This window comes from Oncorhynchus mykiss, chromosome 2, assembly GCF_013265735.2.
Source record: "Oncorhynchus mykiss isolate Arlee chromosome 2, USDA_OmykA_1.1, whole genome shotgun sequence".
Classification (NCBI taxonomy): Eukaryota; Metazoa; Chordata; class Actinopteri; order Salmoniformes; family Salmonidae; genus Oncorhynchus; species Oncorhynchus mykiss.
Genome location: NC_048566.1, coordinates 86,842,557 through 86,857,465, shown reverse-complemented (window position 1 = coordinate 86,857,465; position 14,909 = coordinate 86,842,557). Strand labels below are relative to the sequence as shown.

The following is a 14,909-nucleotide window of genomic DNA, read 5'->3' as shown; positions in this document are numbered from 1 at the left end:
CTCTAAAAACAAGTCTCTCACCGTTGCCGCCTGCTATAGACCACCCTCTGCCCCCAGCTGTGCTATGGACACCATATGTGAACTGATTGCCCCCCATCTATCTTCAGAGCTCATGCTGCTAGGCGACCTAAACTGGAACATGCTTAACACCCCAGCCATCCTACAATCTAAACTTGATGCCCTCAATCTCACACAAATTATCAATGAACCTACCAGGTACCACCCCAAAGCCTTAAACACAGGCACCCTCATAGATATCATCCTAACCAACTTGCCCTCTAAATACACCTCTGCTGTCTTCAACCAAGATCTCAGTGATCACTGCCTCATTGCCTGCATCTGTAATGGGTCAGCGGTCAAACGACCTCCACTCATCACTGTCAAACGCTCCCTGAAACACTTCAGCGAGCAGGCCTTTCTAATCGACCTGGCCGGGGTATCCTGGAAGGATATTGATCTCATCCCGTCAGTAGAGGATGCCTGGATATTTTTTTTAAATGCCTTCCTAACCATCTTAAATAAACATGCCCCATTCAAGAAATTTAGAACCAGGAACAGATATAGCCCTTGGTTCTCCCCAGACCTGACTGCCCTTAACCAACACAAAAACATCCAATGGCGTTCTGCATTAGCATCGAACACCCCCCGTGATATGCAGCTGTTCAGGGAAGCTAGAAACCATTATACACAGGCAGTTAGAAAAGCCAAGGCTAGTTTTTTCAAGCAGAAATTTTCTTCCTGCAACACTAACTCAAAAAAGTTCTGGGACACTGTAAAGTCCATGGAGAATAAGAACACCTCCTCCCAGCTGCCCACTGCACTGAAGATAGGAAACACTGTCACCACTGATAAATCCACCATAATTGAGAATTTCAATAAGCATTTTTCTACGGCTGGCCATGCTTTCCACCTGGCTACTCCTACCCCGGTCAACAGCACTGCACCCCCCACAGCAACTCGCCCAAGCCTTCCCCATTTCTCCTTTTCCCAAATCCGTTCAGCTGATGTTCTGAAAGAGCTGCAAAATCTGGACCCCTACAAATCAGCCGGGCTAGACAATCTGGACCCTTTCTTTCTAAAATGATCTGCCGAAATTGTTGCCACCCCTATTACTAGCCTGTTCAACCTCTCTTTCGTGTCGTCTGAGATTCCCAAAGATTGGAAAGCAGCTGCGGTCATCCCCCTCTTCAAAGGGGGGGGGACACTCTTGACCCAAACTGCTACAGACCTATATCTATCCTACCATGCCTTTCTAAGGTCTTCGAAAGCCAAGTCAACAAACAGATTACCGACCATTTCGAATCTCACCATACCTTCTCTGCTATGCAATCTGGTTTCAGAGCTGGTCATGGGTGCACCTCAGCCACGCTCAAGGTCCTAAACAATATCTTAACCGCCATCGATAAGAAACATTACTGTGCAGCCGTATTCATTGATCTGGCCAAGGCTTTCGACTCTGTCAATCACCACATCCTCATCGGCAGACTCGACAGCCTTGGTTTCTCAAATGATTGCCTCGCCTGGTTCACCAACTACTTCTCTGATAGAGTTCAGTGTGTCAAATCGGAGGGTCTGCTGTCCGGACCTCTGGCAGTCTCTATGGGAGTGCCACAGGGTTCAATTCTTGGACCGACTCTCTTCTCTGTATACATCAATGAGGTCGCTCTTGCTGCTGGTGAGTCTCTGATCCACCTCTACGCAGACGACACCATTCTGTATACTTCTGGCCCTTCTTTGGACACTGTGTTATCAACCCTCCAGGCAAGCTTCAATGCCATACAACTCTCCTTCCGTGGCCTCCAATTGCTCTTAAATACAAGTAAAACTAAATGCATGCTCTTCAACCGATCGCTACCTGCACCTGGCCGCCTGTCCAACATCACTACTCTGGACGGCTCTGACTTAGAATACGTGGACAACTACAAATACTTAGGTGTCTGGTTAGACTGTAAACTCTCCTTACAGACCCATATCAAACATCTCCAATCCAAAGTTAAATCTAGAATTGGCTTCCTATTTCGCAACAAAGCATCCTTCACTCATGCCGCCAAACATACCCTTGTAAAACTGACCATCCTACCAATCCTCGACTTTGGCGATGTCATTTACAAAATAGCCTCCAATACCCTACTCAACAAATTGGATGCAGTCTATCACAGTGCAATCCGTTTTGTCACCAAAGCCCCATATACTACCCACCATTGCGACCTGTACGCTCTCGTTGCCTGGCCCTCGCTTCATACTCGTCGCCAAACCCACTGGCTCCATGTCATCTACAAGACCCTGCTAGGTAAAGTCCCCCCTTATCTCAGCTCGCTGGTCACCATAGCATCTCCCACCTGTAGCACACACTCCAGCAGGTATATCTCTCTAGTCACCCCCAAAACCAATTCTTTCTTTGGCCGCCTCTCCTTCCAGTTCTCTGCTGCCAATGACTGGAACGAACTACAAAAATCTCTGAAACTGGAAACACTTATCTCCCTCACTAGCTTTAAGCACCAACTGTCAGAGCAGCTCACAGATTACTGCACCTGTACATAGCCCACCTATAATTTAGCCCAAACAACTACCTCTTTCCCTACTGTATTTAATTTATTTATTTATTTTGCTCCTTTGCACCCCATTATTTTTATTTCTACTTTGCACATTCTTCCATTGCAAATCTACCATTCCAGTGTTTTACTTGCTATATTGTATTTACTTTGCCACCATGGCCTTTTTTTGCCTTTACCTCCCTTATCTCACCTCATTTGCTCACATCGTATATAGACTTGTTTATACTGTATTATTGACTGTATGTTTGTTTTACTCCATGTGTAACTCTGTGTCAAACTGCTTTGCTTTATCTTGGCCAGGTCGCAATTGTAAATGAGAACTTGTTCTCAACTTGCCTACCTGGTTAAATAAAGGTGAAATAAATAAAAAAAAATACCTGAGAACTACAACAAAAACAGTAGCTAAGTGGAATGGACATTGTATTCTGATTAAATTCATTGTGGGAATTTCGAGTTGAATCTAGAGGCATTCAGCCATGGCATGGCATGGTTAGCAAGCTAGCTAAAGTTAACATAACTAGCTAGCTACGTCTGTGCAAATTAAGTCTTTGCTGTTATCTAAAGAAATGCCTGGCAATGTGTTTATGGTTTAATTTTCTGTAAGTTTTCAATCAAATTGTTGCTCAAAACAGCGGGCATAGTGGATGTTTTAGCACCACCAGAGAGACAGACCACTCTACTGCTGATGCTAGCTGCCATCCAAGAGCACAGAGTGCTTAAAACGGTCTGTGCAGAAACATCGACTTTTGGGTGAAAAAATGTAGATGTGATTAAAGGCGTCAAACTAATTAACGGTGTTAAAATTTTCAAAAGTTAAATGTAACTTGTTAACTTTGACAGCCCTAGTAATAATATTCCTTAGATCTTTATTATGGTAGAAAAGAGGTACCGTGCCTTCAGACATTATTCACACCCCTTGACTTTTCCACATTTTGTTGTGTCCCAGCCTGAATTTAAAATGGATTAAATTGGGATTTTTGGTCACTGGCCTACATAATAACACAATGTCAGTGAAATTAGTCAACATTTTTACAAATGAATAGAAAATTAAAAAGGTGAAATGTTGAGTCAATAAGTATATCAACCTCTTTGTAATGGCGAGCCAAAAATGTGCTTAACAAGTCACATAATAAATTGCATGGACTGTGAGTGACTGTGTGCAATAATAGTGTGTAACATGATTTTTGACTGGCTACCTTATCTGTAACCCACACATACAGATACAGTGCCTTGCGAAAGTATTCGGCCCCCTTGAACTTTGCGACCTTTTGCCACATTTCATTTTTTGTGAAGAATCAACAACAAGTAGGACACAATCATGAAGTGGAACGACATTTATTGGATATTTCAAACCTTTTTAACAAATCAAAAACTGAAAAATTGGGCGTGCAAAATTATTCAGCCCCCTTAAGTTAATACTTTGTAGCACCACCTTTTGCTGCGATTACAGCTGTAAATCGCTTGGGGTATATCTCTATCAGTTTTGCACATCGAGAGACTGAAATTTTTTCCCATTCCTCCTTGCAAAACAGCTCGAGCTCAGTGAGGTTGGATGGAGAGCATTTGTGAACAGCAGTTTTCAGTTCTTTCCACAGATTCTCGATTGGATTCAGGTCTGGACTTTGACTTGGCCATTCTAACACCTGGATATGTTTATTTTTGAACCATTCCATTGTAGATTCTGCTTTATGTTTTGGATCATTGTCTTGTTGGAAGACAAATCTCCGTCCCAGTCTCAGGTCTTTTGCAGACTCCATCAGGTTTTCTTCCAGAATGGTCCTGTATTTGGCTCCATCCATCTTCCCATCAATTTTAACCATCTTCCCTGTCCCTGCTGAAGAAAAGCAGGCCCAAACCATGATGCTGCCACCGCCATGTTTGACAGTGGGGATGGTGTGTTGCTTTTACGCCAAACATAACGTTTTGCATTGTTGCCAAAAAGTTCAATTTTGGTTTCATCTGACCAGAGCACCTTCTTCCACATGTTTGGTGTGTCTCCCAGGTGGCTTGTGGCAAACTTTAACCGACACTTTTTATGGATATCTTTAAGAAATGTCTTTCTTCTTGCCACTCTTCCATAAAGGCCAGATTTGTGCAATATACGACAGATTGTTGTCCTATGGACAGAGTCTCCCACCTCAGCTGTAGATCTCTGCAGTTCATCCAGAGTGATCATGGGCCTCTTGGCTGCATCTCTGATCAGTCTTCTCCTTGTATGAGCTGAAAGTTTAGAGGGACGGCCAGGTCTTGGTAGATTTGCAGTGGTCTGATACTCCTTCCATTTCAATATTATCGCTTGCACAGTGCTCCTTGGGATGTTTAAAGCTTGGGAAATCTTTTTGTATCCAAATCCGGCTTTAAACTTCTTCACAACAGTATCTCGGACCTGCCTGGTGTGTTCCTTGTTCTTCATGATGCTCTCTGCGCTTTTAACGGACCTCTGAGACTATCACAGTGCAGGTGCATTTATACGGAGACTTGATTACACACAGGTGGATTGTATTTATCATCATTAGTCATTTAGGTCAACATTGGATCATTCAGAGATCCTCACTGAACTTCTGGAGAGAGTTTGCTGCACTGAAAGTAAAGGGGCTGAATAATTTTGCACGCCCAATTTTTCAGTTTTTGATTTGTTAAAAAAGTTTGAAATATCCAATAAATGTCGTTCCACTTCATGATTGTGTCCCACTTGTTGTTGATTCTTCACAAAAAAATACAGTTTTATATCTTTATGTTTGAAGCCTGAAATGTGGCAAAAGGTCGCAAAGTTCAAGGGGGCCGAATACTTTTGCAAGGCACTGTAATTGTAAGGTCCCTCAATCGAGCAGTGAATGTCAAACAGAGTTTCAATCACAACGACCAGGGACGTTTTCCAATACCTCACAAAGGGCACCAATTGGTAGATGGGAGAGAAAAAAAAACAGACATTGACTATCCCTTTGAGCATGGTGAAGTTATTAATTACAGTTAGTACCAGTTTTGACTTAAATCGTCTTCAAAATGTATGGAAAGACTTGTCTTGCAATGATCAACAATGAACTTGACAGAGCTTGAATAATTTTTTAAAGAATAATGTGCAAATATTGTACAATCCGGTTGTTTATTGTTGTTTATTCATTATTACTGTTGTCTTTAATCTAATATTGCATATTCTGTGGCTATTCAGATGGCAAATCTAGCTAGTTTGTTACTTGGTCCATGATTTTTAATTTTGGTCCTAGGTTGGTTGCACCATCTGTACCACATCTTGGTTGGTAGTCCTTACTATTACACCATATTTCACATAATGACATCGATGATGTCACAGAACTGGACAAAACTTTAAACTTGCTCTTCCTGAGCTCAGTGTTGATTTAATAGTCAAACAGTCAACATGGGCTTCTGTGGGCTCTTCAAGTGCCATAAGGCAAAAAGCTAAAAATCAAAGAAGATTGACGTTGGAAATGAAGAGGGGGACAATATTAGCTCATCAAGGAGATTGATGTGCATCAGTGCTTATTTTGGCTACCTTTGGTTTGGTCTGTGGATTGGTCAACAATTGATTTTGAATACAAACAAGTCATATCTGATATAAATGGAATGAAAGTCTGTTCTCTCTCTTCTCCTGTATCCTGCCCATGGAATAAGGTTGTAAGGCCCATGGCCTGAGTAGGTCGGATTAGTTAATGCTTTGTCTTGTAAGTTAGCCTTTGTGAATACTATCTAAGCATACAGATCCTATGTTAATGTCAGTATTGTCTTGTAACTTAAGCTTTATGCCTTGTATGTGAATCCATTCATTTGACAAAGATATTAAATAATGCCTACTTTGATATTCACTTCTCATGACCATTCCCAGATCTTACACAGCTAAATGCATAATAATCGCACATGGTTTAACTATAGTATCATATGGAGTCAGATATTCAGTTCAATAGACTTTGTTAACATACAAATTACATAGTCTTATGATGTGTTACATGTGAGGTATATACAGTATAATATATGCTTAGGCTATATGATAAATATTACTCCACTACACGTAGAGGTAGACCAGGCAGCTCATCACCTTCCACGATCCTGAGAGGAGCCAGCCATCTGGCTAAAAAAGCCTCTGGATCTGGTGTGGGCAGAGGGGTGCGTTGGCTTCCACTCCTAATGGTACCTGCCCACCTTCCCTATATTTTACCTACCCTCAGGAGATAGCGCTGGCCAGGTAAAGTCCATAATATTTTGCAAGATACATTGACACAACTTTTTCTTAGCAACCCCAATTAATTGTAAATGTCTTGGCTCCTACAACATGTTCCCTGTGTGTCTCTGGCTGGTCAGGGGCAGGACTTATTTCCTCTACTTCTCCCCGGACCAGCCTCTGGTCATGCTACGGAACAGCACCAGCCCTAAACTGGTCATGGTGAGCCCCAAACCTGCTGTCTGCCATCAGGCTCATCAAAACAGCGAGGAGCCAGTGGACATGGAGAGCAGATCATTCAGGTGTCTGTTTTATGGCTCATGTTGCCACTGTAGGCATCTCATAAAAAGGTTGTATTGTCTTTCAGGTGTACCTCATGGCATAGGTCCCACAGGTGAAAGTTGGTTTTAGCCCAAGTTGAGGGGGGATTGGCTATATTGGGATTGGGTGTAATCCCTTACAGCAGAGTTCCCACCATGTTGTGGCAGTTGCGTTTCATTTTATCTTTCAACTTGAATGAGAAAAGACTAATCCGCTGAAGTTCCTTACTGGCATACCAAATAAAGGAGGCTTTAGCATTGAAAGTAGATTGCTTTGTTGTGATCATTTTAAATAGTATTTTAATAGTATACTGTATGTATTCTGTATACTGTAGTATACTGTATGTTTTTACTGTCTTTTTTCAATGTGTTAGATATTAGAAGGGTTTCTATAAATATTACATTGATGATAACGCTGTCATCTGCAAAACATAAGGCAGGTTCACAGTGGTTAACAAATGCAAAACAGTTCAATGATTGCATATTGCTGTTATGTCTGAAACAAATTACATTTGATTTTCATCTCAGCAGTGCAGCTAGTAATTTATGCTGGTACAGACTGCTGTGCCCAGACTAACTATTGAACTCCAATACCGGAAGGCCCTAAATCTAAATTCCTTAGATAATTAATTTAATTTGATTCCTAATTAATCTGTTCACTCCGATATGAATGAATTATTGCAGAGCCTGTTTATCCTGCACTCATCTTTTTGCACATGTCAACTCCTCCACATTAGTGGGTATTTGTTTTCTGTGTGCATAAAATTTGTGTTTGCTCCTCCAGTGTGCTCAGGAGTGTGCTCTTTCCTTGGTCCCAGGGGAGAGGGTCTGAGATGGACTTTACCTCTGGCAACGAACCAACTCTGCTCTCCTCTCCATACAACACTCTCATTCAATATCCTGAGTGGGCCAAACCCAAATATTGATTTGCTATCCTAAGTAGAAGCTGAAATTCATCTGGCTTTGAAGGTTGTGAGGCCTATGTGTCCTGCGCTCCGATTCGGGAATCAGGGAGCTTATGAACTTGGAAGTGTCACACTGTGTACCATCTACTGCTAGTCTGAAAGTAGAATCATAAGTTACAGGCACCAATACTGTCTACACACTGTTTTTCATGAAATAGCTATTTATTTTAAGGTACAATAGAAGGTGGGATTTGTTTTTTTTTCAATGTATCATTCGCAATTCCTTGCACTGGGTCTGTCACAGTAGGTAGCCAATGTTCACAAATGGAAAATATAGGAAACGTAATGCATCTTTAGATGGCAGTATTATAAATCAGTATGAGTGCTCAGCAGACAGCATTTGATATGAAGATAAAAACAACACATTCTTCTGAAAACATTGTTTTTTGAACCGTCTGTGTAGGGTAGAAGGAGGCTGGAGTAGCTGTGGTAGTAAATTATGTATTATTCTGATAATGCTGTCAATACGTTAATTACAGTTAACTATAAAAAAAAATGTAACGGAGTCAATTTAGTACCGCATTTATTACATCCATTCTCCACCCACAAATCAGGGTTTCCCCACAGACACTTTAAGTGCAACACAACGCGCTCCGCTGTTGGTCGGCAAGTCATTTAGTTCCCAGAAACTTCAGCCCAAATCTGCAAAGAGTCTGGTAGACTGAAAAGTCTAACTTTGTTAGCCAATACAGAAAGAACAGGAGAAACACCCAGCACATAGGCATAGCCTTAATATACCAACCAATCATCTCCCACAACTGTTGTGTGATTCGCTAAAATTAAATGACAAATACTTTACTCAGTAGGTCACCCCCATTGAATTCTATGGTTACTCCAACTAAGGCAAACTTTGAATCATTGATACCCCAGGATTATATGCACTGTGTGCAATAGCCTGGGGATGAGCTTAGTTGGGAAGTAGCAGCAGCTATAGGTCTCACTGTGGTGCCAAAACATCCATTATGCGCACAACTTTGAGCAACAATTATTTGAAGGAAAACGTACAGAAAGTTAATCCATAAAAACATTCCAATACGTTTTTTTAGATAACAGCAAATACTTCATTTGCATAGAAGTAGCTAGCTAGTTATGCTAGCTAGCGAACCAAATAAGAATGCTTAGAATGCAATGGCTGAATGCCTCTAGATTCAACTCTAGAACACAACAGGAGGTCAAAAGGTCAAAAGATTGAAGCTAACGAACCCAATTTTAACAGTAGCAGCTTGTGACTTATACAGAATTGTAACATGATATGTGATCCTCCATACCCGTTACAGCTTAGCTAATGGAAAGCTCCGGCACCCATTTTTCAACTAACCTTTCTTGGCGATAAGTTAATCGAGAACAAAGAAAGTATATATTTTTTTTAAATCGTTTGACAGCCCTAATTGCTGAGCATCTCTGCTGAGGTGTGACTTGTTTCTAGCTGAGCAGCTCTATGGAAAGATGGTGCCAATAGGCATGGCTGCCTTGTTTCAGGCAGCCATGCAAATTTGAAAAACAACACTTTATTAGCCAAAAACGTTCTTTGCATTATTACATACAGCCGGAAATAACTTTTGTATATCAGAGACGTGGTAACTCACCAGCATTTCGACCAGGAGCACAACTTTCCTAAATCGGATCATTTATTCTTACCGTCTGTCATGTTCTGACCATAGTTCTGTTATTTTATTCTTTGTTTTAGTATGGTCAGGGCGTGAGTTGGGGTGGGCAGTCTGTTTTTCTATATTGGTTTTTGTGTTCGGCCTAGTATGGTTCTCAATCAGAGGCAGGTGTATTAGGTAGCCTGGGTTTCACTTTTGGTTTGTGGGTGTTTGTTTCCGTGTGTGTGTTTGGGCCATACGCTACTGTTTCGGTTTTGTAAATTCACGTTGTCATTTATTGTTTAGTGTTCTGAGTTTTAATTAAACATCATCACGAACACTTAACACGCTGCGCTTTGGTCCGATCCTTACTCCTCTTCAGACGAAATATATATATCTCTATCTATTCACACACACACACATACATACATACATATATATGCATAGATATCTATACACACAAATACACATCTATATTTATTTTACCTTTATTTAACCAGGCAAGTCAGTTAAGAACAAATTCTTATTTTCAATAACGGCCTAGGAACAGTGGGTTAACTGCCTGTTCAGGGGCAGAATGACAGATTTGTACCTTGTCGGCTCGGGGGTTTGAACTTGAGGAATACACATACTGAGGAAAATCCATCCAGGAAGTGGGATTTTTTTGATGTGGGTATTTTCAATTGAATGCCTATAGAGTATCTAATGGGTTAGGACCCAGATTGCAGTTCCTTCAGGCTTGTTTTTGGAAAAATTAAGAAGAATTAGACCTTTCTGTCAGTGGACTGTAGAATCATGCAGTGCTGGTTTGCGCGTGTGACCGACTGTGCGCCCTTCGTTGTTTTTCCTTTCTATTGAATACGCTATTGTCCGGTTGAAATATTATCGATTTAGACAATTGACAACCTGAGGATTAATTACAAACATCGTTTGACATGCTTCAACGAACTTTACCGGTACTGAGTTTTTGGGACATAAAGAGGGATTTTATCGAACAAAACAAAAATGTATTGTGTAGCTGGGACTCTTGTGACTGCAACCATATGAAGATCTTCAAAGGTAAGTGATTCATTTTATTGCTATTTCTGACTTTTGTAATTCCTTTACTTGGTTGTAAAATGTTTGTATGCTTTTGTAAGCAGGGCGCTCTCCTCAGATAATCGCATGGTATGCTTTCGCCGTAAAGACTTTTTGAAATCTGACAAAGCGGCTGGATTAACAAGAAGTTCATCTTTAAACCGATGTATAACACTTGTATTTTTTAGGAATGTTTATTATGACCATTTTGAATTTGGCGCTCTGCAATTTCACCCCGGATGTTGTCTAGCGGAAGACCTGCGCCAGAAAGGTTAAAGGCACAGTCAACTTAGTGTATGTAAACTTCTGACCCACTGGAATTGTGATACAGTGAATTATAAGTTAAATAATCTGTCTGTTAACAATTGTTGGAAAAATTACTTGTGTCCTGCACAAAGTAGATGTCCTAACCGACTTGCCAAAACTATAGTTGTTAACAAGACATTTGTGGAGTGGTTGAAAACGAGTTTTAATGACTCCAACCTAAGTGTATGTAAACTTCCGACTTCAACTATATGTATGTATGTATGTATGTATGTATGTATGTATGTATGTATGTATGTATGTATGTATGTATGTATGTATGTATGTATGTATGTATGTATGTATGTATGTATACACACACATATATAAATGTATACATACATACATACATACACACCCCGACATTGCTCGTCCTAATGTTTCTATATATCTTAATTCCATTCTTTTACTTTTAGATGCTTTTATAGATGTGTATTACTGCACTGTTGGAGCTAGGAACACAAGCATTTCACAACACCCGCAATAACATAAGCGACCAATACAATTTGATTTGTTTGATTTAGCATGTGAGACCTGGTTTAGCTCTACCCTAACAAAACAGCTCACATATTCCCTGCTGCCTGTCCCACCTCCCCGGTAATATTCACTCCACCCTCTCTCCTGAATTAAGCATGTGTTTACAGCAAGCGCTTTTCATGGCTTGGTTATACGCTGTGATGAGTATTTGCGAGAGGTGATTGTGTTTAACATTTCTGTAATTCACTTTTGATGTCTGTGAAGGGGCAAGTAAAAATTTACCAATAAAATAAGAAGCTTATAAAATATAAAAATCAATGTGGGATCTCAGATTTATACTGCATTGTCCCTCTTAAACTCTTCCCTCAGGGTCAAACACAGTTCAATATATCACTTATCAATAATTCAAAGCCCCTGATTGGCCGCTTCAGAGACCACCCCTTTCTCTCTCTCTTCACCTCCCCTCTTCACATGGAGGCAGAAAGGATCTCTGGTTTCAAACACAGCTAAAGTTTCTGCTGGAGTCCTTGTGCCCTTCCAAGAGGCAGTCCCACAGCTTATGATCAAACAGCCACCGACTAATTACTTTAGAATGGTAGTCCACTACGGTGACATAGGTATTTCATGGAATGATAGGGTGAATACTAACCAACCACTTTCCATTCTTCAGTAACTACTACTTAAGATTTCTAAATATGAAGTTTAATGACACACCCATCTATCCAGATTTTACTTCCACCATTACTCGAGTCTTTGACTAAACTTTCCTTTCAACTATTAAAAATGAAGGAGCCCTTATTTGAACCTTGAGGAACACCTAATGGTGATGCTCTCAAAAATATAAAAAGGACAAAGAAGTACATTTCGCATGTGATTTTTTGACAGCAGGGTGACATTAGGGTGAGATTTAATGCCATCGTCTGCAGTGGAGAAGATGCAAAGTCATTAGGCGATGTTCATTGTTCTCCACGGAGAGGATCTATTGTGTTTAATGAGACAGGGTCCAATGTTCCACTTTGGCTTTTCATATGGTGCAAATGCTTTTTTTGTGACACTCCATAATGTGAAACAAGGCCACTTGAGTGAGGGCTGGTGAACCACACTCTCAACCCACTAACAGAACCACTCTTCACAACTGCTCCTCTCCTTCAAATGCTCAACAGCCCAGTGCAGTGCCTTATTAGCCTGGTTCATCTACCACGTTTGTAACTTTGTTTGTGACTAACTCAATCCCCATCTGAACTACTGTACAGTGAATCTACATTCTCATGAGAGAAGACAGGAGTAGCCTTTACCTGAGTAAACTGCCAGGCGAGTTTCATGCGCTTGGCTGTGGCGTAGCTGCACTCCAGGAGCCGCGGCCGACTGTTCACATCCACCAGGCACTTGTTGTCGTCGTCGTCGATGGTGGGGCTCAGGACCCCCAGGTGTAGCTGCTGCGTGTTCGTGTAGTACACGTTCTAGAGAAGTACCAGATGAGTGTCAAGCAAAAAGAACGATTAGTAACAAGGAACAGAAATGCTATGCATCTGACTGGAGGGCCTGAATGCAAGCATCAGGGAGATAGTTGGGTGGAATGATGTTTGTCTTTCGCAAACAAGACATTTAGAAAATCAATTATCCCAACGTAAAGCAACATTGAGCCTTTAAGCTGTAATCCTGTACCCTGAAAGAGTTCAGCAGACGGGGGACACAGTGATAATAGTGGTTATTATACATGATCTATAGATTGACATTCCATTCCATCTGAACTCTTAATGGTGTTGCCTCTCCATTCAGAGCTGGTGACAGAATCTCATTAGTCTCAATCCCTGTGAAGAGAGGACTCTGTCCTTCATTACCTGCCAGGTCCTTTGATAGGTCCTAATTGTGTGTACTGCAATAAAGACACAGCTGTGTTTACACACCTTAAAAACATGGTCAAAACAGCAAATATAAGAACAAAAATACATGCATTAAATTGACATTTTTCCCATACAAATAGTTGTTCCACTTTGCTATTTATTAGGATCCCCAATAGCCTCTGCCGCAGCTACTCTTCCTGGGGTCCACATTTTATTGCTAGCTTGAATTACCTGGGGTGGCAGAGAGTTCCATATAGTCAAATCAAAACAAATTGTAGTGATCACATGCACATGGTTAGCAGATGTTATTGCGAGTGTAGCGAAATGCTTGTGCTTCTAGTTCTGACAGTGCAGCAATATCTAACATGTAGTCATGGCTCAATTTAATACTGTGCATTTCCCAGCTTCTGTTCTGGACCTGGGGACTGTGAAGAGACCTCTGGTTGCATGTTTTGTGTTGTACCAAAGACTGATTAAACTGTGTGCCAAATGCTTGAACAGACAGTTCGGTACCCTCAACACATCAATACCTCACACAAAGACTCAACTCAACTCTCCTCAACTTTGAGCCAGGATAGATTGACATGCATGTTACTGACACTTGCCCACCATGTACATACATGTGTGATATGTGCTGCTTTGTTCTGGACCAACTGCAATTTACCTATGTCCCTCTTTCTCGCACATGACCACACAGCTGAACAGTAGTCCAGGTGCAACAAAACTAGGGTCTGTAGGACCTGTCTGGTCGAATGAGATGTCAAGAAGGCAGAGCAACGCCCTATCACGAAAATACCTTTTCCCATTTTAGCAACCATTAAGTGTATATGTTTTGACCATGACAGCTTGCTTTCTAGGGTTACACCCAGCAGTTTAGTCTCCTCACCTTGCTCAATCACCACATTATTCAATTATAGATCTAAATTAGGCTTAGCGTTAAGCGATTGATTTGTCAAAAGAAATTATGCTTTTTGTTTTTGAGATATTTTTCAGCCCATTACTAGCTACCCTTTCTAAAACTGACTGGAGCTCTATGTCTATGTACACTGAGTCATCAGCGTACATTGACACACAGGCTTTATTCAAGGTCGATGGAAGGTCATTAGTAAAAACAGAAAACAATGGCCTTAGCCGGCTGCCCTGCTGTACAGCACACAACTGAATTTGCATGATAGGCCTAGAATTTCATTTAAAGTACTCTTGAGCTTTTTTACTATCATTCTTTATATAAAGTTCTTTGTCCCATAGTATAGTTTCTTCATTTAGTTTAGTTATGTGATTTATTTAATTGACTGTATGTTTGCTAGTCTGCTGTGTTGTCAGACCTATTTGCTATTCCCTTTGCCTCATCCTCTCAGCCATACAGTTTTTCAATTCATCATCTATCCATGGGGATTTGGCAGTTCTAACAGTCACTTTTTTTGATCCGTGTATGCCTATCAGTCAACAGAATAAGCGGTTTCATAAATGCTTCAAGTGCAGCATGAGGATGTTCCTCATTACACACATCTGACCAATTTTTTTTACACATTCGACATAGGAATCATTGCAAAACCTTGTATGATCGTTTACACACAATTTTAGGTACAGTCTTTCAATCTCTCATGG

At 40.9% G+C, this 14,909-nt stretch overlaps 1 protein-coding gene across 1 annotated transcript in view; it reads right to left on the bottom strand.

Annotated features, from left to right (window-relative positions):
• The window catches only part of LOC110498682 (polypeptide N-acetylgalactosaminyltransferase 18), an 85,462-nt gene that overhangs the window by 15,800 nt on the left and 54,753 nt on the right, over positions 1-14,909 (bottom strand). The window contains exon 10 of the mRNA XM_021575326.2: positions 12,753-12,917. Within this exon, the coding sequence (XP_021431001.1) occupies positions 12,753-12,917 (165 nt within the window). The remainder of the gene's footprint in view (positions 1-12,752; positions 12,918-14,909) is intronic.